This window comes from Pogoniulus pusillus, chromosome 38 (assembly GCF_015220805.1).
Source record: "Pogoniulus pusillus isolate bPogPus1 chromosome 38, bPogPus1.pri, whole genome shotgun sequence".
Lineage (NCBI taxonomy): Eukaryota > Metazoa > Chordata > Aves > Piciformes > Lybiidae > Pogoniulus > Pogoniulus pusillus.
Genome location: NC_087301.1, coordinates 2,664,766 through 2,681,654, shown reverse-complemented (window position 1 = coordinate 2,681,654; position 16,889 = coordinate 2,664,766). Strand labels below are relative to the sequence as shown.

At 49.6% G+C, this 16,889-nt stretch overlaps 1 protein-coding gene across 6 annotated transcripts in view; it reads left to right on the top strand.

Moving 5' to 3' along the window:
• KCNJ5 (potassium inwardly rectifying channel subfamily J member 5) overlaps positions 1–16,889 on the top strand; it is a 68,607-nt gene that overhangs the window by 8,582 nt on the left and 43,136 nt on the right. For 3 of the 6 annotated variants that reach the window (XR_010308757.1, XM_064173290.1, XM_064173291.1), the window contains exon 3: positions 2,506–3,452. Coding sequence is in view for 5 of the 6 variants with exons in the window: in XM_064173290.1 (XP_064029360.1) it covers positions 2,506–3,452 (947 nt within the window). In the remaining variant the exon portion in view is untranslated. Of the gene's footprint in view, positions 1–2,505; positions 3,453–12,993; positions 14,191–16,889 lie in introns of those variants that run through there. The other 3 variants (XM_064173289.1, XM_064173286.1, XM_064173288.1) reach the window with 2 other exon arrangements.

The following is a 16,889-nucleotide window of genomic DNA, read 5'->3' as shown; positions in this document are numbered from 1 at the left end:
CTGCTCTACCTTTGATGTCCCTAAGGCTTCCTGATTAGTCCTTCACAGAAGGTTTGTCTCTGCCCTGCATCCAGAGACTCATTTTTCATGTAGGGAGGGTTGAAAGGAGCAGATAATCATCTCAGCAAACAGGATGCTACGTTACAGGATCGTTTTGCTTGGAAAAGCCCTTTCGGATTGTTGAGTCCAACTATCAACCCAACACCCACCAGGGCTGCTAAAGCATGGCCCAAAGTGCCATGGCCACAGGTTTATTTAACACCTCCAGGGGTGATGGCTCCACCACACACAGGATGTGAAAGGTTGGAAGGGACCTTCATAGGTCATAGAATCAGAGAATGGTTTAGGTTGGAAGGGACCTCAAAGCTCAGCCAGTTCCAACCCCCTGCCATAGGCAGGGACAGCTCCCACTAGAACAGGTCTCACAAAGCCTCATCCAATCTGGCCTTGAACAACTCCAGGGAGGGAGCAAACATTGAGTCCAATGCTTCTGTCAAAGCAGGACCATAGGATCTAGCTCAGGTGGCACAGGAACACATCCAGACAGGGCTTGAAAGCCTCCAGGGGAGACTCCACAACCACCTCCCTGGGCAGCCTGTTCCAGTGTCTGACTACTCTTGCAGCAAACAAGTTGTTCCTAACGTCCAGCCTAAACCTGCCCTGGTGCAACTCAAGCCCATTTCCCCTCCCTCTATCACTTGTCACTAGAAGAGCCCAAACCCCTGTCTCACTTTCAGGTAGCACTGACAAAACTCATCGCAGGCAGCGTTTTGGGTTAGTTTGTGCCTTGTTGATTGCAGCTTTGCGTGTGGACAGCAGCACTTGCAGCAGCTGCCTCTCCAAAGTGCCTGCTGCTTTGGTCTGGGGACAGCTGAAGGGAGAGGGGCAGCAGTCAGCCTGGATGCCTCACACCTTCAGACACCTCATCCAAGTTGTTAATTAAGAATCTGTCTCACATTCGGTGCTCAGGCCCCCGGGAGGCTTTGTGGAGGTACCTCCAGAAGGATGATTCAGCATTCCTGAAGTGGGAATCATCCCTGGAGGGGCCTTTCTCTGCTGACTGTAAGGGAAACCTTCATGCATAATTTAGACTTCTGTGAGGTGTAGGTAGGCAGTGGTGCTCAGCTCTTCCTAGCTGCTTCTAAGCCTCCTCTTGGTATGCACCCAAAAGCTGAGGCATCAAAAGCCTCCAGTCCCTCACAGAGATAGGTCTCTGTGGAGCTTTACTTTCATCCTAGCTGTGATCCCAAGCAACTTTTGGATGGGTGGGTGAGGGGTGTTAAAAAAGGGAATAATCTGAGGACCACAAAACAACAGAAAAATGACTGCAGCCAAATTTGCAGCATGGTCTCAGCCCTTTTACCTCCTCTCTTAGAATCATAGAATGGTCTGGCTTGGAGGCTGGAAGTGACCTCTGAAGGTCAGAGCTGCAGCAGCTCTGCTATGAGAACAGGCTGAGAGAGTTGGGGCTCTGCAGCCTGGAGAAGAGAAGGCTTCCAAGAGACCTTGGAGTGGTCTTCCAGGATCTGAAGGGGTCTGCAGGAGGGCTGGCTGTCAGGTAGTGACAGGAGTGGGGGGAATGAAACAAAGCTGGAAATGGGGAGACTCAGAGTGGATGTTAGGAAGAAGTTCTCCAGCATGAGAGTGGTGAGGGCTTGGAAAGGGTCACCCAGGGAGGTGGTGGAAGCCTCATCCCTGGAGGGGTTTAAGGCCAGGCTGGTTGAGGCTCTGGACAGCCTGATCTAGTGTGAGGTGTCCTTGCCCATGGCAGAGGGGTTGGAACTCAATGATCCATGTGGTTCCTTCCAACCCTGGCTGATTCTATGGTTCTATAATTCCATACTTCTACGATGCTATGATCTGTGCTTCTATGCTTCTATGATCTATGCTTCTATGATCTATGCTTCTATGATCTATGCTTCTGTGCTTTTATGCTTCTATGATTCTAAGATCTATGACTCTGTGATCTATGATTCTATGATCAATGCTTCTATGATTATGATCTATGCTTCTATGATTCTAAGATCTATGACTGAATGAGTCTATGATCTATGATTTTATGCTTCTGATTCTATGATTCTGTGATCTATGCTTCTGTGATTCTATGATCTATGATCTGTGCTTCTATGATCTATGATCTGTGCTTCTATGATCTATGCTTCTATGATTCTATGATCTATGATCTGTGCTTCTATGATCTATGATTCTATGATCTATGCTTCTATGTTCTATGCATCTGTGATTCTATGATCTATGATCTGTGCTTCTATGATCTATGCTTCTGTGATTCTATGATCTGTGATTCTATGATCTATGATCTGTGCTTCTATGATCTATGATTCTATGATCTGTGCTTCTATGATCTATGCTTCTGTGATTCTATGATCTATGATTCTATGATCTATGCTTCTATGATCTGTGCTTCTGTGATTCTATGACTTATGAGTCTATGATTCTGTGATCTACGTTTCTATGACCTATGCTCCTATGATTCCTCTCCCGCAGCCCAGCCATGGCCGGAGATTCCAGGATCTTCATGAACCAGGACATGGACATTGGTGTTCAATCCAGGGAGCCTAAGAAGATCCCCAAGCAGGCTCGGGATGATGTCCCCATCGCCACTGACCGCACCCGGCTGATTTCAGCCGAGGGCAAGAGGCCGCGGCAGCGCTACATGGAGAAGAGCGGCAAGTGCAACGTCCACCACGGCAACGTCCAAGAGACCTACCGCTACCTTAGCGACCTCTTCACCACCCTGGTGGACCTCAAGTGGCGTTTCAACCTCCTTGTCTTCACTATGGTCTATACCATCACTTGGTTGTTCTTCGGGTTCATCTGGTGGCTCATTGCCTACATCCGGGGGGACCTGGACCACCTGGAAGATGAGAACTGGATCCCCTGCGTGGAAAACCTCAGTGGATTTGTTTCTGCCTTTCTGTTTTCTATCGAGACCGAGACAACCATTGGGTATGGCTACAGGGTCATAACGGAGAAGTGCCCAGAGGGCATCGTGCTGCTCCTGATCCAGGCTATCCTGGGCTCCATTGTCAATGCATTCATGGTGGGGTGCATGTTTGTCAAGATCAGCCAACCAAAGAAGAGGGCTGAGACCCTCATGTTTTCCAACAACGCAGTCATTTCCATGAGGGATGAGAAGCTCTGCCTCATGTTCCGGGTTGGAGACCTCCGCAATTCCCACATTGTCGAGGCTTCTATTAGAGCCAAGCTGATTAAATCCAAACAGACCAAAGAAGGAGAGTTTATCCCCCTGAACCAAACAGACATCAACGTGGGGTTTGACACGGGGGACGACAGATTGTTCCTGGTGTCGCCGCTCATCATCTCGCACGAAATCAACGAGAAAAGCCCCTTCTGGGAGATGTCTCGCACCCAGCTGGAGAAGGAGGAGTTTGAAATTGTGGTCATCCTGGAAGGAATGGTGGAGGCAACAGGTAAGGAGGTGGTCACAGGTTTGAAGGGAGGAAAGGGGGGAATTGGAGCTTGGTGTGGCGTTAAGATTTCGCTGCACAGAGAGGCTGTGGAGTCTCCTTCACTTGAGATTCTGAACCTGTCTGGACATTGTGATCCTGGGCAACCTGCTGTGGGTGACTCTGCTTTAGCAGGGGGGTTGGGCTGCATGATCTCCAGAAGTCATTTCCCATCCCCATGGTGGAGTTCTGAGATTCTGTGGTGGATTCTCTTCCAAACACCAGCAAGGGGTTTCAGCTCAATAGGAGTGTGTAGTGCTATGAGCATCCTGCCACACAGATTCTGTCCCTTGCTTACCTTTAATATTGTTCCCTTCTTGAGATCTGTCCTTACTGGTCTCCAAAAAACCAGATATAACTGGAAACAGCCTCTCAAGTTCCTGCTTCTCAGACCTTTGCACTTCAGGACAGCTCTCTGGAGAGCTCATTCACTTTCCCTATATGCCTTTTAATCATTAGGTGAGTAGCAATAGGTGACTTTTCCAGAGGGAACTGATGGAAATGATGTGTGGATTGCACTGCACCTGGGCTGGAGCACTGCATGGCAAAAGTGGGATACATTTGGCACTAGCAGACAAATCTTTCCCAGCAGAGGATGGTAGAGACATGGCAAAAGTAGGAGTGGGTGGAAATGACTATCAAAGGCAAAGCTTTGCAGTGGAAGCTTATTTTGTAGCCTAATCATTTACTAGCTGCTGGAACCTCCTGATCTGAGTGTGAAATGCAGTTCCCTGTTCGTCCAAAGCCTCTCTGCTCATCACACAGTGACACCATCAGACTCTGTTTGAACAGTGACAGCATTGCCTTCCTCTCCTGACAGTGAAACCCCTGCTAGATCTGTCTGAGAGGAAGTCATTATCAATAACAGCCTCCAAATTAAAAGCATGGCATCAGAATAGCATCGCTTTACAAATGGGCTCCTCTCCCAGAGGGATTGTCCAGGCCGGCATGTAATGACATCAGGGAGCATACATCTGTGGAAATGAATTATTCTGGTCTCAGAAGGCAGGCTTTGAAATCCCCAAATCTGGGCTAGAAGAGGCAGTTTGCACTGAGCTGGGAGCAGAGCAGAGCTCGGCTGATGGCGTTATCTGATTCAGAGCCTGGGATGCTTTTATCAATGACATATGGGCACTGGTGGGGGGGATATTTTGCCACAGTGAGAGCTGCTTGCAGCGTTTGTGCATTCCTGCTTTGTCCTCACACTTTGTAATGTTGATAAAGCAGCTTGGGGGATATTAATCCCTGCTTCCATGCCTTCAAATTCACTCCAAGCAAATTCGTTAGGTTCTTTATTTCCTCTTGTGTTGCTCAGACCCATCTGCTTGCAGGAGAGGTGTCATTTGCTTCCAGCATGGCTTCTAGTAAGCCATGACACTGATAGAAGGTAGAGGGTAGTAAGAAATGCAGCAGAGAATTTGTCCTCTTACTAAGCCCTGTGGAAAATTGGGAGCCACCATCACAGTCCTCAGAGGTACGACTGAGGAGCTCTAAGCTTGAGGGGGGCAGATTGAGACTGGAGATCAGGAAGAAATCCTGGAAGTTGCTGCTGTCACTCTCTAGTAATCCACACTCCCTTGTAGCCCATTCCAGCCACTGGCACAAGTGGTCCTGGGTCCACAGGGTGGCATCTGGCAGAAAGAACACAAAGGATGCTGTTGGAGTGAGTTCAGAGGAGGGCCATGAAGATGATGAGAGGGTTGGAGCACCTCTCTTATGAGTACAGGCTACAAGAAGCTCCTATGAGGACAGACTCTGCAGGTCTCTTCGAGGAGACCTTGTTGTAGCCTTCCAGTATCTGAAGGGGGCTACAGAAGGGCTGGGGAGGGACTATTGACAAGGTCTGGTAATGAGAGGATGAGGAGGAGGAATGGGTTTGAAGTGGCAGAGGGGAGATTGAAACTGGATGTTAGGAAAGGGCTCTTTGCAGTGAGGGTGGTGAGAGACTGGCACAGGTTGGGGGTGGTGAGACACTGGCACAGGTTGCCTAGGGAGGTGCTCAGGACCAGTTTGGATGAGTCCTTGAGCAACCTGTTCTAGTGAGAGGTGTCCCTGCCTATGGCAGTGGATTTGAACTGGCTGAGCTTTGAGGTCCCTTCCAACCTGATTCATTCTATGCCTCTATGCCTATCCTGTGCTCTCCTGAAATTCCTCCCAAAGGGAGATTTCATTTAGTAAGTGCAACAACTTTAAGGTCCCTTCCAAGCCAAACCATTCTGTGAATCTATGAGCATTCAGCACATTTTATGTTCACACAACCATTTTATAACCACCTCCAGTAGCTTCAGCCAAGCACACACACAGAGATCCTAAGCACAAAGAATTGATACAATCAATCAATCAGAATGGTTTGGGTTGGAAGACACCTTCAAGATCATCCAGCCCCAACTCCCCTGCCATGGACAGGGGCAACTCACACCAGCTCAGGCTGCTCAAGGCCTCATCCAAGCTGACCTTGAAGACCTCCAGGGAGGTCTTCATCCACAACCTCCCTGGGCAGCCTGTTCCAGTGTCTCACCACCTCATTGCAACGAATTTCTTCCTAATATCCAGACTAAATCTCCCCTCTTCCAGCTTCCATCCATTGCTCCTCATCCTATCACTTCAAGCCTCTGTCAAAACTCCTTCCCTAGAATTCTTGCAGCCCCCTTTAGATGCTGGAAGACTTCTCTAAGGTCTCCCTGGAGCCTTCTCTTCTCCAGGCTGAATTGTCTCCTCTCAAGCAAACAACTCCTCTTACTGACATTTAAATTCAACTCTGACCTGGTGGCAAGCAAAGATGGTCAATAGTTTCAAACCAAAGAAGGTTCAGCAGAATAAATTTCAAAGGGTCACCAAAACACTTCAGGTCATTGGTTTTCAACCCATGTTCCTGTTTGGAAGCTGACTTGAATTCCCTAAACACTTCAGGCCATTGGTTTTTAAACCCATGTTTGTGTTTTCGAGTTGACTGCAGTTTCCTGAAGCACTTCTGCTGCTTCTTGTTGTGTTCTTTGTTAGCAAAGGCAATGCTGTGGTTGAAGCCCATGGATTGTGGCTGAAGCCCATGGGTTTTGGCTTGGAGTTGAGTTTTGTGCAGGGTAGGAAAAAAAAAAACCATCACTCCAGAAACCTCCCAACCAGCCTAAAATGTTTTGCTTTTGCTGCAAAAGAAAACATTGAATTATTCCAGTGAGAGCTCTCCCAGGCCCCCACAGCTGCTGTGCAACTCACTCATGAAACCAGCTGTGCTAAACAGCTCTGGCAGGGGTCTTAACAGTTGGTATTTCAGAGTGGTTTTCATGAGATCATGAAATCAAGCAGGTTGGAAGAGAGCTCCAGGCTCAGCCAGTCCAACCTAGCACCCAGCCCTGCCCAACCAACCAGACCGTGGCACTAAGTGCCCCAGCCAGGCTTGGCTTCAACACCTCCAGGCACTGCCACTCCACCACCTCCCTGGGCAGCCCATTCCAATGCCAATCACTCTCTCTGCCAACAACTTCCTCCTAACATCCAGCCTGAACCTGCCCTGGCACTACCTTAGACAGAGTTGGTGCCTGTTACTGTTTAAAGCAGCCAGGGATGGTGATCTAAACTCTGTGCTTCTGTGCTCCACAACCTCCCTGGAGGTGTCCAGGACCAGGTTGGATGAGGCCTTGAGCAACCTGTTCTAGTGGGAGGTGTCCCTGCCTATGGCATGGGGTTGGAACTGGATGAGCTTTTGGGGTCTCTTCCAACCTAAGCCATTCTATGCCTCTATGCCTATCCTCTGTTCTGACATCCCCCCAAAGGCAGGTTTCATTCAGTGAGTGCATCAACTTTTCTGAAGTGAAGGGAAAGCCTCTCCCAGAACTGTCAGCTCAGGATATCCTTCTCCCAGGCATGTGCAGGACAATGAACCAATCTATGATCCTGTGAGTCATGATTCTCCCACGGGAGAACGTGGGAAGGGTGAAATGCCTAAAGGGGTGAAATGCCTAAATGGACTTCCCATGCTTTCACCATCTGTCTTGGGCTGCCTCCTTGCTTTGCTCAGGACCTCCCTGTGAAAAAGGCCTGCAGAACTGTTAGAGAAGCTGCTTATGCAGTCAGAGGGAAGAGAGAGAGGTCTCCACGAGCTGAGTTGTCCTGCAGAGGTGGCTGTTTGCAGGCTGCTTGCCTTGAGTGTCTCTAGACGTTGTGAGGGGCTTAAAACTGTGAGCTGTGTAAGTTTGGGGCTCAGGTTCTCTCTGGTAGAGGCACCAAGACCTTTCAATCACAGGGTCCCTACTTTCCTTTCTCCCTTCCCAGCTTGGAGGAGCTTTCACAGGCCTGGAGAGCACTCAGATAAATTAAAATCTGATTGCATAGAAGTCAAAGTGAGTCAAAGGCAGACATGTGCTCCCCTAAAGGAGACAAGCACAAATAATTGGAGGACCATGCTCCTGCCTTCCAATATTCCTTTCTGAGCTGGAGGTATATTGACTTTCTGGAGGTTACAGTGTTCTTTGCTGTAATTAACACAGAGGGCCTAATAGATTTTCCAGCTCTCCAATTGTTGATGCTAATCTAAGGACATGTACTGCTGAATGAGAGTGATGGAACTTCAGATTTTCACAGCTGCTCCTTCTCACCCTAATCCACATCAGTCTGTCATTACACCTCAGAGTCTATCAGTCCTTTCTCTGTGCTTCTGCAGTGTGTTTGGAGCTGAGGGTATCTTAGGCAGCTTTAGTGCATCCAATAGGAGTGGAACAGCCACAGCCTGCATCCAACAGGGTATGAAAACAAGGACAGGGCTGTGGAATCACATCCAGCAATATCTCTGCTGGAGCTGCAGAGACAGACCAGCAAATATGGCAAACACACAGGCAGCATCCACATGACATTTCACCAGCAGATAATCACAGAGCTCAGTGGCATTTAAATGAGGAGAGTTAATTTTAGGCTGATGAAAAGTGTTGTGCTGGCAGCCCCAGGGGTTGAGATGTCTCTACCCACCAAGAAAAGTTCAGCCTGTGGAGCAGCAGTGAAATATTCCACTCAGCTCTTGATGTGAGCAGCCTGGGGCAATTTCTTGGGCTGCTGGCTGGTGCTTTATGGTCCACTTGCCCTCTCCCACTAAGTTACTTGTTATGATGGTCCATTTGAAGGCTAGATGCATCCTCCAACAGTTGGAGAGAGGCTGCTGCTTCGTTCTCTGGATAGCCAAAGAGCTGCAAATGCAGCTAGATTTGGCTTGTGATGATGAAGTTTGATTGTAAGCAGTGACCCAAAGGGGTACAAGACCTGGAAATGGGGTGTCACCTCCAGCTGCAGCAGCAGCAGCAGCTCTGCTCCAGTTGCATAATCAGTGGTACTGAAGCAGCCAAACCCTCTGCAATCTGCAGCTCCCAGTGAGCAGGCTGCAGAAATCCCAGCTCCTCACCCAGGGAGCCATCAGACAAGTGCTTTTTGTCAGCACGTGTTAACATCCCTTTGTCTTTGAGAAGGTGGAAAGCTGCTTGATCCCAACTGGGTATGATGACAGGAAAGTGCCTCATTAGCGGGGTTCCCCTGACATCAGCCCTCCTCTCTGCTCCTCAGTGCAATGAAACACCTGCTTTAATACCCAGAGCAATATATGCTGTATCTTTTCATCTGCTGGAGACCAGAAAGGAGTTTAGATCACCACCCCTGGCTGCTTCAAACAGCAACAGGCTCCAACTCTGTTCTTGATCTGTGGCGTAGTGATTCCAGCCACCACCTCCCCCCACCTCAAAGATAAACTCCTGACAATTTAGCTGGAATGAAATCAGCATTAAAACCCTACCGAATGTTTCACACACAGCCTGAAACCAGGAGACAGTCCTCTGGGCTCCAGTTGGTGAAAGAGCCTGGACCACCACCTCCCTGGGCAGCCTGTTCCAGTGTCTGGCCACTCTTTCAGTAAGGAAGTTGTTCCTAATCTCCAGCCCTGGTGCAACTTGAGGCCAATTCCTCTGATCCTATCACTTGCTCTTTGGCAGAAGAGACCACCACTCCAACCTCCTTTCAGGCAGTTGTAGAGAGCAGCCAAATATCTGTTACCATTTAAACCCAAACCATGCAGCAATGGCTGCTATAAGAAAAAGTCTTTTTCAAGCCCCTAAATGCTTCTCTTTTGGCAAGAGAAGTTTGAAAGCCTCACTGCAAGCTGAAACTTCAGACATCAAAGGGCAGGTTGCATGGCAAGGGTTGGTGGTTGCATCCAGGTCCTGGCAATAACAACAGAGTTTATTGCTCCACATCTCTCCTGCCCTCTCCTTTTTTTTGTTTTTGAAGCTCCAGAGGCAATAATTAGCTGGGGACATTAGAGATGCATTAATTAACCAGGCTGGAGAGCTCAGGGCAGCCTGCAAAGCAGGCACTTAATGGAATCTGAAGCAGAGACAATGCTGGTTGTTCACTGGGTAATGTGGGAGCTGCCAAGCAGCATGTCCCCACGCAATTAAAGCACCACTGCACGTGTGCTAAAAGGGAAATTCAAAGGGGATTAGGGAGCAATTACAACTTGCTTGATTGTGCTGGCTCCAGGTACCCCTGGGGTTACAGCAAGCAGCTATGGCAGGATGTTGGCAGTGTGGAGTGTTTGGTTGCTGAAAGCTTTGTGTTGTTGCTTCCTTAATGGAATACTGGCAGTAGGAGATAACCAGGATGGTGTCTGTGTGGTTCACAACACAACCAGGATGGTGCCTGTGTGGTTCAGGATGTAACTGAGATGGTGTCTTTATGGCTCAGGTTATAACTGGGATGGTGCCTGTGTGATTCAGGATATAACTGGGATGGTGCCTGTGTGATTCAGGATATAACTGGGATGGTGCTTGTGTGGTTCTGGACATAACTGGGATGGTGCCTGTGTGGTTCTGGATATAACTGGGATGGTGTCTACGTGGTTCAGGGCATAACTGGGATGGTGCCTGTGTGGTTCAGGATATAACTGGGATGGTGTCTATGTGGTTCAGGGCACAACTGGGATGGTGTCCATATGGTTCAGGATGTAAGAGCTCACCTTGGAGAGCTGTGTCCAGCTCAGGAGTCCTCAACACAGGAAGGACACAGACCTGCTGGAGCAGGTCCCGAGGAGGACCACGATCTAGTTCATCACTCCTGCTAGAGAAGCATCACCTAAGATGAATCCCCCAGGAGCACATCCAAGTGGGTTTGGAGTCTCTCCAGAGGAGACTTCACAAGATCTTTGGGCAGCCTTCTCCAGTGTTCCAGGCTTGAAGGAGGCACCTGGAGGTCTGTAATTGTTAGCCACAAGTCTTCCTTCAGGAACACGTCATAGGTCACCACCTGCTAGCGAGGGATACCACATGGACTCCGCACGCTTCGGTGTGAATCTCACCGGTGTCCACTGTCTCTTGTCCCCCCTGGGAGGCATCCTGAAGCCATGGGAACCAAGGCTGAATGGTCTCAGAGTGGCCTTTATCATTCCTTCTCACATTGCATTCCCACATGTAATGTCTAGTGCAAAACCAGCTCTGTCTTCACCTTGAGATCAGAGGAGTCCAGGATGGGTGATGCTGCACGTCGTAGTGTCACCAGTCAGGAGTGGTCACCACAGTCAGGAGTGGTCACCACACTCATAGAATCACAGAACCAGGCAGGTTGGAAGAGAGCTCCAAGCTCAGCCAACCCAACCTGGCACCTAGCCCTGCCCAACCAACCAGACCATGGCACTAAGTGCCCCAGCCAGGATTGGCTGCAACACCTCCAGCCACAGCCACTCCACCACCTCCCTGGGCAGCCCATTCCAATGCCAATCACTCTCTCTGCCAACAACTTCCTCCTAACATCCAGCCTAGACCTGCCCTGGCACAGCTCGAGACTGTGTCCCCTTGTTCCGTGGCTGGTTCATACTTGTAAAGCAGAAGCTGGCAGCTTCCTGAAGAGCTCCTGTAGAGCTTTTCCTGAAGCCAAAACCACTTGGGATGATTTTCTTCTCCTCTATTTTTTGCAGCAGGCTTTGCACATCCCAGTTCCTTCCTGGCCAGGAAGCAGGCGCGCTGGAACACTGTGACTAACTGTTCTCGTTGTTCCTGCCCAGGAGCAAACACTCCTGCAGCTCTTCTTGGTGGGGGGAAAGAAGGGAAGAAAAAAAAACATTTGGCTTTTCAATCTGTGCTATAAAAGTGGAAATTCCTTGGTGTTGCATGTGTCACCACCCCACCTCTAACCTCTCCAGAGCCAGGAGTGACCTAACAAACTCCTGCTGCAGAGCTTCAAACTAAGGAAAGCAATCAGAGGAGAGAAAAGCTTTCCAGAGAGCTTGCTTCTGTGGGTGTCTTTTCATGGACTGGAGCAATTAGGAGAACAAAACAATCATCTATACACAAAAGTCACTGCTTTTTTCCTTAAGGAAAGGAAGTTTTCTGGTTACTCTGAGACTGCAGTCTCCAGGTTGAGCTCGCAGGGTGAGAAGATCTGACATGCTCCTCCCTGAGGTGTCTGACACTGATGTTTTATGGCTCTGTGCACTGCTTTAGATCTTTTCTTGTATGCTTTGGGCTGCAGGAGTTAGGCTTGGAAGTGCTGGCCAAGAAGTGAACCAAGTGCATGTTTAGGATGTGTTTCAGTCACGTCTATCCCTCACCCTCCAAAAGAGGACTTTGTGGGGCCAAGTTTTCACTGTCACCCATTCCTTAATCAGGACAGACAGAAATCAGCCTCAGCTTTGGCAGGGGATCCCAAGAGAACTTGGTTGCAGTTATGCCAATGCTGAGCACTTATCCCTGCTCTGCAAAGCTTCTCTTGAAACTTCTTCAAGCAAAGTAAACTCTGCTCCCTGGGGCTGAGAAGCAGCTTGATGAGCACCAGTTTCCTATTTCCCACTGCACACCCAAATCCTCAGTCCCCAAACACATGGAATTCAACGTCCTTACGAGCCTCACTCTGCAGTGGGGTGGATTTTGGTTCTACCAACCCAAGGCAGTTGGATGGAACCCTTCCAGAGGTGTTTAAAAGCCAATTTGGTGTAAAAATCACTAGGAGTGATGATCCTCTCCATCTTAACCCCAGTGCAGGATGGTGTTGAGTAGTAAGTTGGACCTGATGATCTCGAACCTGGCTAATTCTGTGATCCTGCTGATCTGCTGCCCCCGTGGCCAGGTGCAACAGGAGTGCAGAGCAAGCAAGGGTTGCTCCTGCTTAGGGGCTGGGTGGCTCAAGGTTTGGGGCACATGGGCAGGGTTGGCTGCTGCTCCAGCACACTTCACCAGAAGCATTGTCAGTATCACACACAGGCGAGACCTCAGCAGAGCGATGTGAGGACAGAGAGAAGCTGCTTAGTGCTGCCAGACTCCAGAGCAGAAGGTTCAGGCGAGTGTCTGGAGCCACAGTGGTGAAGCCATCCCTTGTGCTTTGGCATGGGAGAGGCTTTTGTGAGGCTTGTTGAGCGAAGACCTTTTCTGTGTCCCAGAGCACTCAGGTACGGAGCTAACACGAAAGTGCTTTTAAGCGCAGGAAGCGGTTGGGTGAGCACGTAAGGAGGCTTTGCCTTTAACGTCCCTCTCTCTCCACCCAGGCATGACTTGCCAGGCTCGCAGCTCCTACATGGACACCGAGGTGCTGTGGGGACATCGCTTCACTCCCGTCCTCACCCTGGAGAAGGACTTCTATGAGGTCGACTACAACAGCTTCCATAGCACGTACGAGACCAACACCCCCGTGTGCTGCGCCAAGGAGCTGGCGGAGTCGCGCCGCGAGGGCCAGCTCCTCAGCCACCTCCCCAGTGCCACCCTCCTGGGGGGGGGCAGAGAAGCAGACCCAGCAAAAGAGGAGGAAGAAGAAGAGGAAGAGGAGGAGGAGGAGGAAGGCAAGGAGCCAGCAGGACTGAATGGAGCCAATGGGACAGCAGGAGAGGTGAAAGAAGATATACCTGTATAACACAGGAACTGCTGGATGGTAGATACCCACCTGCACTGGGAGGAGCTGCTGGATGGTAGATACCCACCTCATACCCACCTGCACTGGGGGGAACTGCTGGATGGTAGATACCCACCTGATACCCACCTGCACTGGGGGGAACTGCTGGATGGTAGATACCCACCTGATACCCACCTGCACTGGAGGGACTGCTGGATGGTAGATACCCACCTGCACTGGGAGGAGCTGCTGGATGGTAGATACCCACCTCATACCCACCTGCACTGGGGGGAACTGCTGGATGGTAGATACCCACCTGCACTGGGGGGAGCTGCTGGATGGTAGATACCCACCTGCACTGTGGGAACTGCTGGATGGTAGATACCCACCTGCACTGGGAGGAACTGCTGGATGGTAGATACCCACCTACACTGGGAGACTGTGGCCTGGCAGGCTGGGAACTGCCTGGGAGCCAGAGAGCTGAGATCAATGCTCAAACATCTGCCACCTGCTGCTTGATCCTGGCGAGCCACTGCAGAGCACTGTGCCTCAGTTTCCCTCCCCTTTCTATCTGTACAGCGAGGTTCTGAGCTTTGCACTCGTTTGTGAAGAGTTTGGATCTCCAAGGACAAGGTTCACCAAATAGCATCACTGTTAAAGTTGCAATTCCCACCATGGATTGCTGCAAAATATGTTTGTTGGGTGTCCAGAATTATTCTCCCTTGAGAAAGGGCATTTACAAAGTCCAGAATGTCCCATATCAGAATGAAGAATGTGGTTTCATACCTTCACTTACTTTGTGAGTCAATGTATTGTAGACATTGTTACTGCTAAATTAAAAGGAGAGTTAAAAAAAACACCCCAACCTCTCTGCTATCTGGTGGAGTGTTTTGCCTGTGTGATTTTGGGGAGTAGATTTCAGCCTTTTGCTCCAGGATCATAGAATCATAGAATCAAGCAGGTTGGAAGAAACCTCCAAGCTTATCCAGCCCAACCTAGCACCCAGCCCTGGCCAAGCAACCAGACCATGGCACTAAGTGTCTCATCTAGCCTCCTTTTAAACACCTCCAGGGATGGGGACTCCACCACCTCCCTGGGCAGCCCATTCTAATGCCAGTCATTCTTGATGTGAAGAACTTCTTCCTAACATCCAGCTTGAACCTGCCCTGGTGCAGTTTTAGGCTGTGTCCTCTTGTTCTGTCCCTGGGTGCCTGGGAGGAGAGACCAACCCCAGCTGGCTACAACCTCCTTTCAGGTAGTTGTAGAGAGCAATGAGGTCACCTCTGAGCCTTCTCTTCTCCAGGCTGATGTGTGAGTTTGAGCATCACTCTGCTGTGTGAGTTTGAGCATCACTCTGTGTGTGAGTTTGAGCATCGCTCTGCTGTGTGAGTTTGAGCATCACTGCTGTGTGAGTTTGAGCATCACTCTGCTGTGTGAGTTTGAGCATCGCTCTGCTGTGTGAGTTTGAGCATCACTGCTGTGTGAGTTTGAGCATCACTCTGTTGTGTGAGTTTGAGCATCGCTCTGCTGTGTGAGTTTGAGCATCGCTCTGCTGTGTGAGTTTGAGCATCACTGCTGTGTGAGTTTGAGCATCACTCTGTTGTGTGAGTTTGAGCATCACTCTGCTGTGTGAGTTTGAGCATCACTCTGCTGTGTGAGTTTGAGCATCACTCTGTGTGTGAGTTTGAGCATCACTGTGCTGTGTGAGTTTGAGCATCACTCTGTGTGTGAGTTTGAGCATCACTCTGCTGTGTGAGTTTGAGCATCACTCTGTGTGTGAGTTTGAGCATCACTCTGCTGTGTGAGTTTGAGCATCACTCTGTGTGTGAGTTTGAGCATCGCTCTGCTGTGTGAGTTTGAGCATCACTCTGCTGTGTGAGTTTGAGCATCACTGCTGTGTGAGTTTGAGCATCACTCTGTTGTGTGAGTTTGAGCATCGCTCTGCTGTGTGAGTTTGAGCATCGCTCTGCTGTGTGAGTTTGAGCATCACTGCTGTGTGAGTTTGAGCATCACTCTGCTGTGTGAGTTTGAGCATCACTCTGCTGTGTGAGTTTGAGCATCACTCTGTGTGTGAGTTTGAGCATCACTCTGCTGTGTGAGTTTGAGCATCGCTCTGCTGTGTGAGTTTGAGCATCACTCTGTGTGTGAGTTTGAGCATCGCTCTGCTGTGTGAGTTTGAGCATCGCTCTGCTGTGTGAGTTTGAGCATCACTCTGCTGTGTGAGTTTGAGCATCACTGCTGTGTGAGTTTGAGCATCACTCTGCTGTGTGAGTTTGAGCATCACTCTGTGTGTGAGTTTGAGCATCACTCTGCTGTGTGAGTTTGAGCATCACTCTGCTGTGTGAGTTTGAGCATCGCTCTGCTGTGTGAGTTTGAGCATCACTCTGCTGTGTGAGTTTGAGCATCACTCTGCTGTGTGAGTTTGAGCATCACTGCTGTGTGAGTTTGAGCATCGCTCTGCTGTGTGAGTTTGAGCATCACTCTGTGTGTGAGTTTGAGCATCTCTGCTGCTGTGAGTTTGAGCATCACTCTGCTGTGTGAGTTTGAGCATCACTCTGTGTGTGAGTTTGAGCATCGCTCTGCTGTGTGAGTTTGAGCATCGCTCTGCTGTGTGAGTTTGAGCATCACTGCTGTGAGAGTTTGAGCATCACTCTGCTGTGTGAGTTTGAGCATCACTCTGCTGTGTGAGTTTGAGCATCACTGTGCTGTGTGAGTTTGAGCATCACTGTGCTGTGTGAGTTTGAGCATCACTGCTGTGTGAGTTTGAGCATCTCTGCTGCTGTGAGTTTGAGCATCACTCTGCTGTGTGAGTTTGAGCATCTCTGCTGCTGTGAGTTTGAGCATCACTCTGCTGTGTGAGTTTGAGCATCACTCTGCTGTGTGAGTTTGAGCATCTCTGCTGCTGTGAGTTTGAGCATCACTCTGCTGTGTGAGTTTGAGCATCACTCTGCTGTGTGAGTTTGAGCATCGCTCTGCTGTGTGAGTTTGAGCATCGCTCTGCTGTGTGAGTTTGAGCATCACTGCTGTGTGAGTTTGAGCATCACTGCTGTGTGAGTTTGAGCATCACTCTGCTGTGTGAGTTTGAGCATCACTCTGCTGTGTGAGTTTGAGCATCACTGCTGTGTGAGTTCGAGCATCACTCTGCTGTGTGAGTTTGAGCATCGCTCTGCTGTGTGAGTTTGAGCATCACTGTGCTGTGTGAGTTTGAGCATCACTCTGCTGTGTGAGTTTGAGCATCACTCTGCTGTGTGAGTTTGAGCATCACTGCTGTGTGAGTTTGAGCATCACTCTGCTGTGTGAGTTTGAGCATCACTCTGCTGTGTGAGTTTGAGCATCACTGCTGTGTGAGTTTGAGCATCACTCTGCTGTGTGAGTTTGAGCATCACTGCTGTGTGAGTTTGAGCATCACTCTGCTGTGAGTTTGAGCATCACTCTGCTGTGTGAGTTTGAGCATCACTGCTGTGTGAGTTTGAGCATCTCTGCTGCTGTGAGTTTGAGCATCACTCTGCTGTGTGAGTTTGAGCATCACTCTGCTGCGTGTGTGAGTTTGAGCAT